At 44.2% G+C, this 19,447-nt stretch overlaps 1 protein-coding gene across 6 annotated transcripts in view; it reads right to left on the bottom strand.

Moving 5' to 3' along the window:
- sh3glb2b (SH3-domain GRB2-like endophilin B2b) overlaps positions 1-19,447 on the bottom strand; it is a 58,909-nt gene that overhangs the window by 31,949 nt on the left and 7,513 nt on the right. For 3 of the 6 annotated variants that reach the window (XM_064943293.1, XM_064943291.1, XM_064943292.1), the window contains exons 3-6: positions 18,248-18,376; positions 10,614-10,747; positions 2,398-2,490; positions 265-327 (exon numbers count right to left, since the gene is read on the bottom strand). In XM_064943293.1, the coding sequence (XP_064799365.1) occupies positions 265-327; positions 2,398-2,490; positions 10,614-10,747; positions 18,248-18,376 (419 nt within the window). The remainder of the gene's footprint in view (positions 1-264; positions 328-2,397; positions 2,491-10,613; positions 10,748-18,247; positions 18,377-19,447) is intronic. The other 3 variants (XM_064943294.1, XM_064943296.1, XM_064943297.1) reach the window with 1 other exon arrangement.

Raw genomic sequence — 19,447 nt, forward strand, 5'->3', positions numbered from 1 at the left:
TCCTTCTACATGTCTGTCTCTTCCCTAACAGTCTCACCCAAGTTATTATCCACAAAGACTAGTTATATTCAGAAAAGCTAACCTGTGACATAGGCCATGAAGTGCACTAAACTTGTGTTGAAAGACTCAAATAAACCAGAATTGGTACATCTAATGCCGTGTGTTTGTGTGCGTGCGCCATTGTACATATTCTATGGAGTATAGCCTGTGTGTTTTTGTGTGTATGCATCTCTCAACATGAGTCTCCGTCTGTGGGCGTCTTACCGCAGATGCGCTCGCAGACAGAACATAATTTCGAGGCCTAGTCTCCTGAAAATCGGGCTCGGCCTACAGGCAGAGGAGGGGGTAACAAAGTCATACAGTCATGCATCGCATCAAAACAAGCAGCTCCAACAAACAGCACACTGAGGAAGAAGAAGAATGAAAGGGAGAAGAAATGAGAAGAAGAAGCAAACGGTCAGTTCCCACAGGAGTCTGGGATGGAATAGCAAAGCTGCAGTTCATGGAATATGGGGGGCTCCAATGTGTCCTCTATACAGACAGAAGCTGCCTTAGCATGCTAAGCTAATTATGGATACATATAGAGGCTCAGAGTTCTACAGACCTGGTTGACAGTAGCAGCCTTATAATGCTAAGCTAATTATGGCAATATACAGCTGCTCCCAGAGTTCTACAGACCTGGCTCTGACAGTAGCAGCGACTCAAGGGCATGAGCATTCTCCCATACAGAAGGCCTCAGCTCAGGGCCTATATTCATAAAGTGTCTCAGAGTAGGAGTGCTGATCTAGGATCAGTTTATCCCTTTAGATCATAATGAATATGATTATATGGACAGATCCTAGATCATCACTTCTACTCTGAGATGCTTTGTGGATATTGGCCCAGGACTGTGCAGTGCAAGTAGCAGTGCGGTGCGCAGCCTATTTGTGTTTTGTGATGTTAAGAAGAACTTGGATGGCATGAGTAACTTGTCTTTTTTCACGCAGAGCCAGTGATGAGAATTAAATACTACCTCCACACCATGAGGCATGAATGGATTAGAAGAGCTTACACAAATATTTATTTGTATCAAGCGCCATGCACATTTTCAAAGTCAAGGTCCAATTTTCAGGTATCATTATAATGGTGGCAGACATCTTGGTTTTGCATTGTCTTCTGTTCAAACCTGACCATTGTACCTGTGGAATGGACAGCAGACTGGCTGGATACCCCCCCCATCACTCCCATCAGTCTTCAGGATGTGTGAGTGTGGGAATGAGCAGGGCTTTCCAACTGAGGGGACAATGGAGTATTGTTCAAAGGGTCCAGAGGCCCCTGAATCAGCTTTCAGGGCCCCAGACAATGAGGCGGGTAGACCTTGGAGATGGTAGTGGAAACACTGAGGCCACATAAAACAAAAGTCTAAAAATGTACAGTCTCAGTTCCACATCATCAAATTTGTTGCGCCAGTGTACCATCCAAAACATTTTGTTCGGTGAAGTCAACTAGAAAAAAAAAGATTTTTTTTTTTTCCACCTCTCATATGACCATGTCTAGGTGTCATTACTGAAACAATCCCATTCAACTTCTCTTTGGGACTATACTACTGTATAGTTGTGGTGCATGGATGGTCTGAAAGAAGAGAGGGAGGATGCCCCAAACAGCACTCAATGAAAAAAATAAAATGGGAGGAAAAGAGGCAAGCGAGATCGCTGAAAATACAACACTCGTCAATACTTACATCTCCCTCACACTGCGCAAATGATAACAGAGAAACATGTTAGTCCAAAGTTAGTCAACAGAGGGCACCGTTGGTCTCCACGTGCAAAACTGAAGAGAATGAGAGAGGGTGAAGGGGGATTCTAGTTTGGGAGAGACAATTGTCATGCCCCATGTAAGGTTTGCAGAGAAGGTGAGTCAAAGGTAGACCCCTAGACATTGATGAAAATCCTCCACCCCTGCCCACCCCTATGGCCATTTCTATTGGTGTAGCTGGCTTAATGGTCTATGGATTTCTGTTGATGTCCCAGTTGGTGTTGATCTAAGTTGACAACACATTTAAGAAAGCTTGGGGGAAGGACAAGCAGTGCGCTCGTATTATGTGAGTTAAACTGTGTTGTGTTCATTCTCCACTTATAGACCAGAGCATCTAATCAAAAGCATACAGTGATTGGAGGTAGCAGCTGTTGAATAACTAAACTGCTTTACAATCACCTTTGAGTCAAAGTACCCCCCCCCCCCCAGTAATAGAGTCAATAGATAGACAGGGAAGTAACCAGAGCCAAGAGAACTCAAATCATTCTCATCAACTCTAGAACTGTATGTCAGGAATTGTATGTTCCATGTCAGGCCTGAAATCAATCAAACTGGGACCGCCAGTCATAAGGGAAGGGGTGTCTGAGGATGAGGAAGACTCACTGCCGCTTTAGCCTCGGCTTGCTTGGCTTTCTTGACACGTGCTTTACAGATGTCCAGGTCCAACCGCCGGTTCTCTAGGAGACGTCTCTCTTTCTGCACAGGGGAGGAAGACAAGGAGGAAGTGAGTGACACAAAACCAGACCACCACCACTCCTCCCACTACTTCTCCTCTGTGCTACCCCAGAGCCACTTGTATCCACTTCCATAACAGCTCCACATTGCCCTCTGATATTGCTGGGTGGCATTTTTTGCCATGTTGCTTATATTACGGACGTCATGTTGCTTGCTTAGCGAGTACCCCCCCCCCCCAATTGGGCTCATGCCTGGCTTGAACTCAGCACGTGACCGCCCTCCTTGACAACGTTCCAACTGGTTGAGCCTATAAAATAACACAAATGGAATCATACATTAACCAAAAAAGTGTTAAATCAAAATACATTTTAGATTCTTCAAAGTTGCCACCCTTCTTTACCTTGATGACACCTTTGCATGCTCTTGGCATTCTCTTAACCAGCTTCACCTGGAATGCTTTTCCAAGAGTCTTGAAGGAGTTCCCACATATGCTGAGCACTTGTTGGCTGCTTTTCCTTCACTCTGCGGTCCAACTCATCCCAAACCATCTCAATTGGGTTGAGGTCGGGTGATTGTGGAGGCCAGGCTATCTGATACAGCACTCCTTAACTCTCCTTCTTGGTCAAATAGCCCTTACACAGCCTGGAGGTGTGTTTTGGGTGCTGTTGAAAAACAAACGATAGTCCCACAAGCGCAAACCAGATGGGATGGCGTATCGCTGCAGAATTCTGTGGTAGCTATGCTGGTTAAGTGTGTCTTGAATTCTAAATAAATCAGTGTCACCAGCAAAGCAGCCCCATATCACACCCCCTCCTCCACACATGCAGAGATCATCCGTTCACTTACTCTGCATCTCATATAGACACGGCGGTTGGAACCAACAACCTCAAATTTGGACTCATCAGACCAAAGAACAGATTTCCACCAGTCTAATGTCCATTGCTCGTGTTTCTTTGCCCAAGCAAGTCTCTTCTTCTTATTGGAGTCCTTAAGTAGTGGTTTCTTTGCAGCAGTTCGACCATGAAGGCCTGATTTATGTTGTCTCCTCCGAACAGTTGATGTCAAGATGTGTCTGTTACTTGAAGTCTGACATTTATTTGTGCTGCAATTTGTGCTGCAATTCAACAAATTAACTTTTAACAAGGCACACCTGTTAATTGAAATGCATTCCAGGTGACTACCTCATAAATCTGGTTGAGAGAATGCCAAGAGTGTGCAAAGCTGTTATCAAGGCAAAGGGTGGCTACTTTGAAGAATCTCAAATATATTTTGATTTGTTTGACACTTTGTTGGTTACTACATGATTCCATGTGTTATTTCATAGTTTTGATGTCTTCACTATTATTCTACAATGTAGAAAAAAGTAAAACATTAAGAAAATCCCTTGAATGAGAGTAGGTGTATCCAAACCTTTGACTGGTACTGTACATTAAGGCCGTCACAACAAAAAGACAGTAACAGCGGTGGAATAAATTTAACTACACATACGTTTGTATCATCACAAACCCGAGAGCAACATCTGTCCCGTGAAAACCTCAAAGCAAATAGTTATATGACATGCAGCATGATCAAGCAAGTTAATATTTGACAGTTTACTTAACAACTATTGATTCTGAACAATAATATAAATGCAATATGTAAAGTGTTGGTCCCATGTTTTATGATCTGAAATAAAAGATGTCAGAAATGTTTCATACGCACAAAAAGCTTATTTCTCTCAAATGTTACATCGCTGTTAGTGAGCATTTCTCCTTTGCCAAGATAATCCATCCACCTGGCAGGTGTGGCATATCAAGAAGCTGATTAAACAGCATGATCATTACACAGGCACACTTTGTGCTGGGGACAATAAAAGGCCACCCTAAAATGTACAGTTTTGTCACAACACAATGACACAGATGTCTCAAGTTGAGACATCTTCATTTCTCTACCATAAGCCACCTCCCAACGTTATTTTAGAGAATAACTGTAGACTTGTTGAACGTCAATGCCATCCTCCACTCTTTCATGTTGGCAAAACAGTATATGGCCCTGTCATACAGTACGCTTTTAGTTTTTGTTTTCATAGGCTCCCTAGCTAAAATGCTTGCTAGCCTAACTTCCTCATATGGGCAACAATGAACCAGCTGAGTTCGCTAGCTAGCTAACGTTAGTTAATGTGAGCTTACTAGGCTACATACTGAACTTCAAATCATCTGAGGCCAGTGGCACAGCATAACACTGTTTTGCTAACACAGACTGGAATATGTTCCGGGATTCTTCCGATGGCATTGAGGAGTACACCACATCAGTCACTGGCTTCATCAATAAGTGCATCGATGACATTGTCCCCACAGTGACTGTACGTACATTCCCCAACCAGCAGCCATGGATTACAGGCAACATTCGCACTGAGCTAAAGGGTAGAGCTGCCACTTTCAAGGAGCGGGACTCTAACCCGGAAGCTAATAAGAAATCCCGCTATGCCCTCCGACGAACCATCAAACAGGCAAAGCGTCAATACAGGACTAAGATCGAATCATACTACACCGGCTCTGACGCTCGTCGGATGTGGCAGGGCATACAAACAATTACAGACTACAACGGGAAGCACAGCCGAGAGCTGCCCAGTGACACGAGCCTACCAGTCAAGCTAAATCCCTTCTATGCTCGCTTCAGGGCAAGTAACACTGAAACATGCATCAGCTGTTCAGGACGACTGTGTGATCACGCTCCACTCCGCCGATGTGAGTAAGACCTTGAAACCTGTCAACATTCACAAGGCCGCAGGGCCAGCCGGATTACCAGGAAGTGTACTCCGAGCATGCGCTGTCCAACTGGCAAGTGTCTTCACTGATATTTTCATCATGTCCCTGATTGAGTCTGTAATACCAACATGATTCAAGCAGACCACCGTCCCTGTGCCCAAGAACACCATGTAACCTGTGTGGTATCCCAGGAGGTCTACCCTGGGGGATGGTAATAGAGGGGAGGTACGTGAGGCGACGTTGGCTCCCTCTGTTGGGAATACGGGAGCTGGGCACCCCGACACGGACAGCTAAGTGGAGGTAAATTAGAGGAAAGTGCCAACCAGCGGTGGAGGCTAAATAAAAGGAGCTCGATGGCACACCGCGGGAGAGAAGGGAGAGAGATGGATACCAGTTAAGAGAGAGAAGGAAGACAGAGCAAAAGTTATTTCTTTGATATATTTATTTTCTGTCTTAATAAGTAAAGTTGTTTTCGTACTAAAGCCTCCCTGTCTCTGTGTTAATCTCTGCACGCTCAACCCAACACCCCACAGTTTACCACATATGTGGGAGAATGCAGGCAACTCAATAGATTTGGGTGCCATGGGGTCGAGTGTGCGGAGATTACCATGGAGGAGCTAGTGGCTCAGTTCATCCTTAGCCAGTAGAAGCAACAGGCTCTCCAGGAGCAAGCGCTGGAGGAGCAGCCGCAACAAAACCGTAGACTGGTAGCGGAGGTAGCCCAGTTGAAGGTTGGGAGGGCTCAGGAGTCTGGCCCGAATCAGTTGTTGGTTCAGTTAAGGGAGGAAGATGACGTGGAGTAGTATCTGTGCACCTTCGAGAGGACGGCACAGCGGGAAGGATGGCCCAACCCCAGTGGGCCAGCCTGTTGGCACCCTACCTCTCTAGGAAGGCCCAGAACCGATTCCATTGGGCTGGAGTCAAGCGTGCCGTGGAGGACTACTGTCGTAGTTGCCCGGAGTGCCAGATCACAGCTCCGAGGGTGCAGTATCGAAACCCTTTGGTTCCCTTGCCCATTATAGGAGTGCCATTCAAGCGGGTGGCAATGGATCTGGTGGGTCCGTTGATGAAGACCGCAAGGGGACACCAATACATCCTGGTAATCATGGATTACACTACCCTGTATCCTGAGACAATCCAGCTACGCACGGCGGAAGCAAAAAGGTATAGCACGGGAGCTCTTCCATTTATTTAGCCGGCTGGGTATTCCATGGGAAATCCTGATGGACCAGGGCACCACGTTCATGTCTCGGGTGATGAAGGATGTCTGCAATCTGTTATGAATCAAACAGGTGAAGACCAGTGTGTACCATCCACAAACCGACGGGCTGTCGGAACGCTTCAATAAGACCTTGAAACAGATGCTGAAGAAGGTCATCGAGAGAGCTGGGAGGAACTGGGACCAGCTGCTGCCCCACCAAATGTTTTCAGTGCGCGAGGTACCCCAAGCATCCACAGGGTTCTCCCCCTTTGAGCTCCTGTATGGCCGTCAGCCCCGCAGGCTGCTGGACCTAGCCAAGGAGGTCTGGGAAGAGCAGCTGACCCCCCTTTGCAGGGTAGTAGAACATGTGGAGGAGATGAGGGAGAGGATGGCGGCGATTTGGCCAGTGGTGAGAGAGAGCGCATGGCCCAGGCGCAACGTGCCCAGGAGCGTGTCTACAACCGGGGGGCCCAACCACGAGAGTTCCAACCCGGTGAGAAGGTCTTGGTGCTGATCCCTACCACGTAGAGTAAATTCCTGGCTACGTGGCATGGGCCCTACGACATCGTTGAGCGGGTATGTGACGTCAACTATAAGGTCCGCCAATCTATGCAGCTAAATCCTTGGTCATATGAGTAATAGGCACATCCTCTCGTCGGGTACACAGCAGGAAGAAATGAAAGGGGGAAAGTGGACTGTGTTTTCCAAACTTGCTCCTATTGAATACAGATCGCTCCGTGATCAATTTGATCGTTTATTAACGTTTACTAATACCTAAAGTTGGATTACAGAAGTAGTTTGAAGTGTTTTGTCAAAGTTTTTGGCAACTTTTTTAATTTTAAAAAATAACGTTGCGTTTAGAAATGGTGTTTTTCCTGGATCACACAGTCTTCATAAATGGACATTTTGGGTATACAAGGACCGATTTAATCGAAAAAAAGACCCAATTGTGATGTTTATGGGACATATAGGAGTGCCAACAAAGAAGCTCGTCAAAGGTAATAAATGTTTTATATTTTATTTCTGCGTTTTGTGTAGCGCCGGCTACGCTAATTCTTTTGTTTACGTCCCCTTCAGGTATTTCGGGGTGTTGCATGCTATCAGATAATAGCTTCTCATGCTTTCGCCGAAAAACATTTTAAAAATCTGACTTGTTGGCTAGATTCATAACGAGTGTAGCTTGAATTGAGAACCATGCATGTGTGTTTTAATGAACGTTTGAGTTTTAACGAGTGCTATTAGCATTTGGCATAGCGCATTTGCATTTATTGTTGGCAAGGTGGGACGCTAGCACGTCGGGTTGCCCAGAGAGGTTAACAACACTGTCATCTCAGATTTTCAAAAAATGCTTTTCAACCATAGCTACACAAGCATTTGTGTAAGAGTATTGATAGCTAGCATAGCATTAAGCCTAGCATTCAGCAGGCAACATTTTCACAAAAACAAGAAAAGCATTCAAATAAAATAATTTACCTTTGAAGAACTTTGGATGTTTTCAATGAGGAGACTCTCAGATAGCAAATGTTCAGTTTTTCCAAAAACATTATTTGTGTAGGAGAAATCGCTCCGTTTTGTTCATCACGTTTGGCTAAGAAAAACCCCAGAAAATTCAGTCATGAAAACACGAAATGTTTCCCAAATTAACTCCATAATATTGACAGAAACATGGCAAACGTTGTTTAGAATCAATCCTCAGGGTGTCTTTCACATATCTTTCGATGATAAATCATTCGGGGCAGTTGACTTTCTCTTCTGAACCAAATGGAAACGTGCATGCACCTGGAGATGACGCAATAGTTTCAACGGAGGACACCCAGCGGACACCTGGTAAATGTAGTCTCTTATGGTCAATTTTCCAATGATATGCCTACAAATACGTCACAATGCGGCAAACACCTTGGGGAAATGACAGAAAGTGTAGACTCATTCCTTGCGCATTCACAGCCACACCTGCCTAAATGACTACCGATCCATAGCACTCAAGTCTGTAGCCATGAATTGCTTTGAAAGGCTGGTCATGGCTCAGATCAACACAATTATCCCAGAAACCCTAGACCCACTCCAATTTGCATACCGCCCAAACAGATCTACAGATGATGCCATCTCTATTCCACTCCACACTGCCCTTTCCCACCTGGACAAAAGGAACACCTACGTGAGAGTGGTATTCATTGACTACAGCTCAGCATTCAACACCTTAGTGCCCTCAAAGGTCATCACTAAGCTAAGGACCCTCTGCAACTGGCTCCTCAACTTCCTGATGGGCCAACCCCAGGTGGTAAGGGTAGGTAACAACACGGGGGCCCCTTGGGGGTGCGTTCTCGGTCCCCTCCTGTACTCCCTGTTCACTCATGACTGCACGGCCAGGCACGACTCCAACACCGTCACAAAGTTTACCGATAACACAACAGTGGTATGTTTGATCACCGACAACAATGAGACAGCCTATAGGGAGGAGGTCAGACACCTGGCAGTGTGGTGCAAGGACAACATCTCCCTCAACGTGATAAAGACAAAGATTGTGGACTACAGGAAAAGTAGAACTGAGCACGGGCCCATTCTCATCGATGGGCTGTAATGGAGCAGGTTGAGAGCTTCAAGTTCCTTGGCGTCCACATCACCATCAAACTAACATGGTCCAAGCACACCAAGACAGTCGTGAAGAGGGCACGACAAAACCTATTCCCCCTCAGGAGACTGAAAAGATTTGGCATGGGTCCTCAAAAGGTTTTACAACTGCACCATCGAGAGCATCCTGACGGGTTGCATCACTGCCCGGTATGGCAACTGCTCGGCCTCCGACCGCAAGGCACTACAGAGGGTAGTGCGTACGGCCCAGTACATCACCGGAGCCAAGCCTCCTGCCATCCAGGACCTCGATACCAGGCGGTGTCAGGGGAAGGCCCTAAAAATTGTCAGAGACTCCAGCCACCCCAGTCATAGACTGTTCTCTCTAATCAAATGGCTACCCAGACTATTTGCATTGCTACCCCCACCCCCCTCTTCAACGCTGCTACTACTCTGTTATTGTCTGTGTCGTCACCTTAATAACTCTGTCTACATGTACATATTACCTCAATTACCTCGACACCGGTGCCCCCACACATTGACTCTGTACAGGTAACCCTTGTATATAGCCCCGCTATTGTTATTTACTGCTGCTCACTAATTATTTGTTATCCTTATTGTTTACTTTTTGGGGGGTATTTTTTTAAACTGCATTGTTGGTTAAGGGCTTGTAAGTAAGCATTTCACTGTAAGGTGTAATACCTGTTGAATTAGGCACATGTGACAAATAAAATCTGATTTGAAATGCTTGCTGGCATCAATCAATCAAATGCTACGGCCGCAACATGCAATACTCTTTTGTTCCAGACAGCATCAGATACATGGGCTCCATATACTGAGACAGAGGGGCGCTGTTTCTCTCGCTCGGATTTCTTCTCTGGTGAGATTCAGCCCATTGCGAATTGACAGAAAAGTACGAAAACACAGAGAGACGAAAGCTAAATGATTTTATATATTATAATTTTTTTATTGGTCAAATATTTGGGGAAGCCTGGCTTCCTTGAATACACGCCACTGTCCATCCTCAATGTTTCAAGCTAGCTGTGGCGTGAGCTTAACCATCTCTAAGCCCTGTCTAAGCCAGGGGGGTGGGCTAACATATGGAATGGGGGGGTTGCTAACATATGGAATTGTTTAAGATGATCACATACCAAGGATTATTTAGCTATTTGACTTTGAATTTTAAGACCCCTTACTGCTATTAGCCAACAGAAATGCATTGAATAACAGATTTTGTCCCCCAAAAAATCTAAAGAAAGTTTGTCTGAAGTGTCTGTCCTATATCTGAGAGATATACGAAAGATCAGTAAAATATGTATTTTTTCACATGTATTTATCCCCTTATTTTAGGCATTAAACTATCTCCTTACATACTTCCATTCATTTTTAAAACTGCTACCAGGAACCCTCAGATGAGTCTTGTGAGCGTCCTAAAGCAAAACGTAAAACACAATCGTGTTCGTGAGTGAGATTTTTTATTATTATGTTAATTAGTTTTCCGCGGGGGACAACCACTGTAGGCTAAGGTACGTTCTTAACTACGTGAACACTTACACTTATCTTCAGCTTGAAGTGCCTAAGGGGTAGAGTCTAGGGATGAGGGGCTAGGAGTTTCACAGTATACTCACAGATATGGTTCTCCAGTCTCCTTCCAGGAAGTTGCGGAGAGGAGTGAGGAAGTTGATAGCCGAGGTCTGGAGGAACTCCCGCTCCGCCCCGCCCAGTCTACTCTGGTACTCCCCCACTGTGATCAGGGTACTGCCTGTCACACACACACACACACACACACACACACAGGTTGATGACAGAAGTGGATGAGTACGTTGATGACAGTGTATATACATGACTGGGCATTAATAATATGGCCAATTCCTTTTTAGTTCCAGTCCATTCAGGAGACAAAGGGACATACCGGACCAGGACATTTAATTCCATGACATTCGTTCAGTTTCCTAAATTACCAGGGAGTTAGAATGAAACTGAGCCCAATTCATCAGATCAGAACTGCCCAGCCATTGACCCAGTGGAAGGAGGAGCGAGCCAGGTCAGAGACTCCGTCCACTCCACTCCCAGTGAAAAAAACCTTCCAGTACAATAGTCGAATTCAACAATGTCAATAACAACGTTTTCAATTCAACTTTTGCTTTCAAAAGCAGCACAAACATAGAACATGTAAGAATGAACAATAGCCATTGAATTCTACCCTGCTGATATACTGTACATTATAGGGATGAAATGTTCACTCTAGAATGCCCTTGAAGCCAATCGGAAACATTATTCAACAATGATAAACATAAATCATTATAGCCATGCATTATATCAACCCTCCCCCTTGTTAAGTTCTAAATAAACAGAGTATAAACTACCGGACAACTAGGACAAGCTCAAATCAAGTTTATTCACCCAATGGGTCAGACAGCTGAACAGACAAAGACATGATCTCACCATCACAAGTACACTGCTCAAAAAATAAAGGGAACACTAAAATAACACATCCTAGATCTGAATGAATGAAATATTCTTATTGAATACTTTTTTCTTTACATAGTTGAATGTGCTGACAACAAAATCACACAAAAATTATCAATGGAAATCAAATTTATCAACCTATGGAGGTCTGGATTTGGAGTGACACTCAAAATTAAAGTGGAAAACCACACTACAGGCTGATCCAACTTTGATCTAACGTCCTTAAAACAAGTCAAAATGAGGCTCAGTAGTGTGTGTGGCCTCCACGTGCCTGTATGACCTCTCTACAACGCCTGGGCATGCTCCTGATGAGGTTGCGGATGGTCTCCTGAGGGATCTCCTCCTATACCTGGACTAAAGCATCCGCCAACTCCTGGACAGTCTGTGGTGCAACGTGGCGTTGGTGGATGGAGCGAGACATGATGTCCCAGATGTGCTCAATTGGATTCAGGTCTGGGGAACGGGCGGGCCAGTCCATAGCATCAATGTCTTCCTCTTGCAGGAACTACTGACACACTCTAGCCACATGAAGTCTAACATTGTCTTGCATTAGGAGGAACCCAGGGCCAACCGCACCGGCATATGGTCTCACAAGGGGTCTGAGGATCTCATCTCGGTACCTAATGGCAGTCAGGCTACCTCTGGCGAGCACATGGAGGGCTGTGCAGTCCCCCAAAGAAATGCCACCCCACCCCACACCATAACTGACCCACCGCCAAACCGGTCATGCTGGAGGATGTTGCAGGCAGCAGAACGTTCTCCACGGCATCTCCAGACTCTGTCACATGTGCTCAGTGTGAACCTGCTGTCATCTGTGAAGAGCACAGGGCGCCAGTGGCGAATTTGCCAATCTTGGTGTTCTCTGACAAATGCCAAACGTCCTGCACGGTGTTGGGCTGTAAGCACAACCCCCACCTGTGGACGTCGGGCCCTCATACCACCCTCGTGGAGTCTGTTTCTGACCATTTTAGCAGACACATGCACATTTGTGGCCTGCTGGAGGTGATTTTGCAGGGCTCTGGCAGTGCTCCTCCTGCTCCTCCTTGCACAAAGGCGGAGGTAGCGGCCCTGCTGGTGGGTTGTTGCCCTCCTACGGCCTCCTCCACGTCTCTTGATGTACTGGCCTGTCTCCTGGTAGCGCCTCCATGCTCTGGACACTACGCTGACAGACACAGCAAACCTTCTTGCCACAGCTCGCATTGATGTGTCTGTCATCCTGGATGAGCTGCACTACCTGAGCCACTTGTGTGGGTTGTAGACTCCGTCTCATGCTCCCACTAGAGTGAAAGCACCGCCAGCATTCAAAAGTGACCAAAACATTAGCCAGGAAGCATAGGAACTGAGAAGTGGTCTGTGGTCCCCACCTGCAGAACCACTCCTTTATTGGGGGTGTCTTGCTAATTGCCTATAATTTCCACCTGTTGTCTACTCCATTTGCACAACAGCATGTGAAATTTATTGTCAATCAGTGTTGCTTCCTAAGTGGACAGTTTGATTTCACAGAAGTGTGATTGACTTGGAGTTACATTGTGTTGTTTAAGTGTTCGCTTTATTTTTTTGAGCAGTGTATATATACACCCCACTTAAGAACAAGTCTCCTCCTTTTCTCTAAACATGACATTTTTAGTGCTAGGCAGGAAGTAGTAATAAATTGTTCCTTCTCCCTTAATGTGACCTGACCTCGGCCCCAATTCCTCACTAATCCACAGCTATCCACCCTTATCAGTGAACGCAACCATCTGATTGCCTCTGCCTTACTCAGTAATATTCCAAGCCCCTGGCTCATATGCAACCTTAACTGACCATCAATTGTGCAAGTTCTCACACTTAAAAAGATGAGAGGCCTGTAATTTTCATCATAGGTACACTTCAACTATGACAGACAAAATTAGAAAAAAAATCCAGAAAATCACAATGTAGGATTTTTTATGAATTTATTTGCAAATTATGGTGGAAAATAAGTATTTCGTCACCTACAAACAAGCAAGATTTCTGGCTCTCACAGACCTGTAACTTCTTTAAGAGGCTCCTCTGTCCTCCACTCGTTACCTGTATTAATGGCACCTGTTTGAACTTGTTATCACTATAAAAGACACCTGTCCACAACCTCAAACAGTCACACTCCAAACTCCACTATGGCCAAGACCAAAGAGCTGTCAAAGGACAACAGAAACAAAATTGTAGACCTGCACCAGGCTGGGAAGACTGAATCTGCAATAGGTAAGCAGCTTGGTTTGAAGAAATCAACTATGGCTACAATTATTAGGAAATGGAAGACATACAAGACCACTGATAATCTCCCTCGATCTGGGGCTCCACGCAAGATCTCACCCCGTGGGGTCAAAATGATCACAAGAACGGTGAGCAAAAATCCCAGAACCACACGGGGGGACCTAGTGAATGACCTGCAGAGAGCTGGGACCAATGTAACAAAACCTACCATCAGTAACACACTACATGGCCAGGGACTCAAATCCTGCAGTGCCAGACGTGTCCCCCTGCTTAAGCCAGTACATGTCCAGGCCCATCTGAAGTTTGCTTGAGAGCATTTGGATGATCCAGAAGAAGATTGGGAGAATGTCATATGGTCAGATGAAACCAAAATAGAACTTTTTGATAAAAACTCAACTCGTCGTGTTTGGAGGACAAAGAATGCTGAGTTGCATCCAAAGAACACCATACCTACTGTGAAGCATGGGGGTGGAAACATCATGCTTTGGGGGTGTTTTTCTGCAAAGGGACCAGGACGACTGATCCGTATAAAGGAAAGTATGAATGGGGTCATGTATCGTGAGATGTTGAGTGAAAACCTCCTTCCATCAGCAAGGGCATTGAAGAGGAAACGTGGCTGGGTCTATCAGCATGACAATGATCCCAAACACACTGGCCGGGCAACGAAGGAGTGGCTTCGTAAGAAGCATTTCAAGGTCCTGGAGTGGCCTAGCCAGTCTCCAGATCTCAACCCCATAGAAAATCTTTGGGGGGAGTTGAAAGTATGTGTTGCCCAGCAACAGCCCCAAAACATCACTGCTCTAGAGGAGATTTGCATGGAGGAATGGGCCAAAATACCAGCAACAATGTGTGAAAAGACTTACAGAAAACGTTTGACCTCTCATTGCCAACAAAGGGTATATAACATTGTATTGAGATAAACTTTTGTTATTGACCAAATACTTATTTTCCACCATAATTTGCAAATAAATTCATAAAAAATCCTACATTGTGATTTTCTGGATTTTTTTTCTCATTTTGTCTGTCATAGTTGAAGTGTACCTATGATGAAAATTACAGGCCTCTCGTCTTTTTAAGTGGGAGAACTTGCACAATTGGTGGTTGACTAAATACTTTTTTGCCCCACTGTATACATTATACCTACAAAAAGCCATTAACTTCTGGCATAGCAATTATTTCAAATTACAACCCAACAACTGAAGCAAGACTGTGGCCCTTCTCCTTTCCTAAGGATACCTGATGTCTAACAATAACATGTTCTGACAGAATGTAAACGTTCTGCATTACCCTCTCTCCCTTAGTGACTTGATTAAGTATATAAGTCCAAACTCATCACCCTCAACTCAGCATCTCTGTGCTTCACTGCATTAACCACTCTTTACTGCTGTTATAAAGGATGGATGGATGGATAGATAGACATATAATCGTTTGAGAGACAATGATGTTCAGTAAGAAACTGCTGCTGGAGGGAGTTTCTTGAGACGACGCGCACACACAGCGTGCGAAGCCAAGCTGCTAAGTTTTGAGGCATGGTATCATCAAACCGCTGTGGAAAGGGTCAGATTGGTTGTGAGAGGAGTGGGTATCCCGCCAGCTTCCAAGGTAATCAAAGTCAGCATCAGAGCTATAACTCCTAGACACAACTATCCATTATCACACTGGCTCACAGTCTATGGGAGACAAAACAGTCGCAAGCTGCATTTCTTGGGAATTTATATCATAACTGGCGAGTGTTGGCCATCCTTTTCATTCAAGTTGGATTACTCCTGGGCTGCAGCACCCAAAGATAATAATTGATATCCTGGCCCACAATGCTCTGTCAGGGGTTTTTAAACCTTTTCAGCTCAAGAGACAAATTACAAAATGAGCGTCCTTCTGTGACCAAATTCCTCCTCCAAAGTAGAGGTCGACCGATTAATCGGAACGGCCGATTAATTAGGGCCGATTTCAAGTTTTCATAACAATCGGAAATCTGTATTTATTTTATTTTAAAATTCACCTTTCTTTAACTACGCAAGTCAGTTAAGAACACATTCTTATTTTCAATGACGGCCTAGGAACAGTGAACTGCCTTGTTCAGGGGCAGAATGACAGATTTTTACCTTGTCAGCTCGGGGATTCAATCTTGCAACCTTACAGTTAACTAGTCCAACGCTCTAACCACCTGATTACATTGCACTCCACGAGGAGACTATCTGCTACGTGAATGCAGTAAGAAGCCAAGGGTAGTTGCTAGCTAGCATTAAACTTATCTTATAAAAAACAATCAATCATAATCACTAGTTAACTACACATGGTTGATGATATTACTAGTTTATCTGGCGTGTCCTGCGTTGCATATAATCGATGCAGTGCGTATTCGTGAAAAAAGACAGTCTTACTCCAATGTGTACCTAACCATAAACATCAATGCCTTTCTTAATATCAATACATAAGTATATATTGTTTAAACCTGCATATTTAGTTAACATTGCCTGCAAACCTGGCTCGTTGCAAACAAAGACAGCCAACTTCGCCAAATGGGGGATGATTTAAGAAAAGCGCATTTGCGAAAAAAGCACAATTGTTGCACGACTGTACCTAACCATAAACACCAATGCCTTTCTTAAAATCAATACACAGAAGTATATATTTTTAAACCTGCATATTTTGCTGAAAGAAATCCAGGTTAGCAGGCAATATTAACCAGGTGAAATTGTGTCACTTCTCTTGCATTCATTGCACGCAGAGTCAGTGTATATGCAACAGTTTGGGCTGCCTAATTTGCCAGAATTGTACATAATTATGACATAACATTGAAGGTTGTGCAATGTAACAGGAATATTTAGACTGGATGCCACCCTTTAGATAAAATACGGAACGGTTCCGTATTTCACTGAAAGAATAAACGTCTTGTTTTCGAGATTATAGTTTCCGGATTCGACCATATTAGTGACCTAAGGCTCGTATTTCTGTGTGTTATTATGTTATAACTAAGTCTATGATTTGATAGAGCAGTCTGACTGAGCAATGGTAGGCACCAGCAGGCTCGTAAGCATTCATTCAAACAGCACTTTAGTGCGTTTTGCCAGCAGCTCGTCACTGTGCTTCAAGCATTGAGCCGTTTATGACTTCAAGCCTATCAACTCCCGAGATTAGGCTGGTGTAACCGATGTGAAATGGCTAGCTAGTTAGCGGGGTGCGCGCTAATAGCGTTTCAAACACCACTCTCTCAGACTTGGAGTAGTTGTTCCCCTTGCTCTGCATGGGTAACGCTGCTTCGAAGGGTGGCTGTTGTCGATGTGTTCCTGGTTCGAGCCCAGGTAGGGGCGAGGAGGGACGGAAGCTATACTGTTACACTGGCAATACTAAAGTGCCTATAAGAACATCCAATAGTCAAAGGTATATGAAATACACATTGTACAGAGAGAAGTTGTCCTATAATTCCTATAATAACTACAACCGAACACTTCTTACCTGGGAATATTGAAGACTCATGTTAAAAGGAACCACCAGCTTTCATATGTTCTCATGTTTTGAGCAAGGAACTGAAACGTTAGCCTTTTTACATGGCACATGTTTACTTTCATCTCCAACACTTTGTTTTTGCATTATTTAAACCAAATTGAACATGTTTCATTTTATTTGAGGCTAAATTGATTTTGATGTATTATATTAAGTTTGTTGTAATTGTCATTATTACAAACACATATATATATATTTTTTTAATTCGGCTGATTTATCAGTATCGCCTTTTTTTGGTCCTCCAATCATCGGTATCGGCGTTGAAAAATAATGATTGGTCAACCTCTACTCCAAAGACCCAAATGAAGAAGAAATAGTGTGTGATTATATTGTATTCTCATAACTCGCAACCCACATTTCACATGCCTAGAGCAGAGTTTAAGAAACCCTACTCTAACATACAGTACAATGTCTCCAACCATTACTTAGATAGTTGAGAGAAAATCCATTAAAAATGTGCCTAGAAAGAGAACCATTAAGAGATTCCACTTCAGTGCAAGAATGCGCATGTCGTGTTCAGGTTGAACACATTTTCTAATAGACTTGGGCATCCCCATCTGGACAACTTGAGTCACTTTGGCCATGGTCCACATCATACATTGCAGTTGGGCATCAGATTACTATGTCACAGATGAGGATATCTGATATACTAAACACCTATTCGGGCGTTATGAGATCTGGTAAGCGACTGCAATATAGTCGGCCTGGAACGCGGCCATTATGTTCTGAATAAAATGGAGGCCTGGGCAGCTGATGGAGGCTGATGGCATTTAGAACACTGGGTACTGCCATGTTGTTTGTTTTTGTGCCAACCACACACAGACAGCTGAGCACCTGGTACAGTGTGGGCAGCATTGCCAGCCCACCCAGACACATTGGCATCAATACATTATGTAGATTTCAATGAATACTAAGGTTCAGGAACAATGACTTTCAGGAACAAGAGGGTGTTGCAGAACAAATAGCAGAATAGAGTGTTACGGCACCTCCTGCGACTGTCAAACGCATGTTGGTGACAAAACGGCAGAAGACCCAGACCTCCACTAGTTCCACCTACCATATGGGGTCCCTGGGCCAAAGTCTTTAGCAGCATCCAGCATATACTGTCCCAGCAGCTCTCCATTGGTTGTCCTGGATGGAATCTTCTTATCTAACTTCTCATAGAAAAACTCCTCTATACGCGCACCTGTGTAAAAGTAAAGAATAAGATAGTTCACACCAGATAGCAATTAGGTACCTCAATCAGTAAATGTAGTGCTTTTCCTTTGTGCCAAAAACCCAATAAATAAAAAAAGATGCTAGAAAAAAAAACTACCAATTTCAAGGTACAAATAAGCACAAGTAATATAATGATGTAACACCTCAACCCAACCCCCTGGAAAAACATGAATCACCTGTCTTCTCAGTCTTTATCTATTCCCTTTCAGAGGCATTCATTAATTAGCCTACATAATTTATCACAAGAGAAAAGTCCTTCAGGTACAATGAAATGACCTAAATGTCTCTTCCATTTTCAAAGCGATGAGTTTTAAAACCATACACCAAAACAACTCTACTGAGCAATAATGTACGAGTTATTGATTATGAACGTAATAACGTACATATGGACAGACAATGAATAACAAGACTTAACAGTTGACAATTCCTATCTACAATGTTATACTGCTTGACGTTGGAAAGTGAAAGGCAACATTGATCAATGCACTACAGAAGACACAGCATGGGAGTGAAATGGAGGGGGTGGCAGTTCTCTCTGGAACCTATCCAGCTTTCTGCACACAACATTTAGCAATTAAACAAAGGCTTATTTTTACCCCCTCCAAACACTTTTACAAGATATACACACACACACACAACGGGAAAAGCACATCAACAAGTACAGACACACGATGACACACACTCCTTTGTGTATGTGCTTCTTGATGAGAATAAGGGTAGGGGAGAGGTTGGTGGTTCCTTCACAGATTTGTCCCAAATGGCACCATATTCCCTATACACTGACTGTACAAAACATTAGGAACACCTGCTCTTCCCCGACATGGACTGACCAGATCAATCCAGGTGAAAGCTATGATCCCTTATTGATGTCACTTGTTAAATCCATTTTTAAGCCTTGAGACAATTGAGACATGTATTTTGTATGTCTGCCATTCAGAGGGTTAATGGGCAAGACAAAATATCTAAGTACCTTTGAATGGGGTAATGGTAGTAGGTGCCAGGCGCACCGGTTTGAGTGTGTCAAGAGCTGCAACGCTGC

Source organism: Oncorhynchus masou, chromosome 28, assembly GCF_036934945.1.
Source record: "Oncorhynchus masou masou isolate Uvic2021 chromosome 28, UVic_Omas_1.1, whole genome shotgun sequence".
NCBI classification, from domain to species: domain Eukaryota; kingdom Metazoa; phylum Chordata; class Actinopteri; order Salmoniformes; family Salmonidae; genus Oncorhynchus; species Oncorhynchus masou.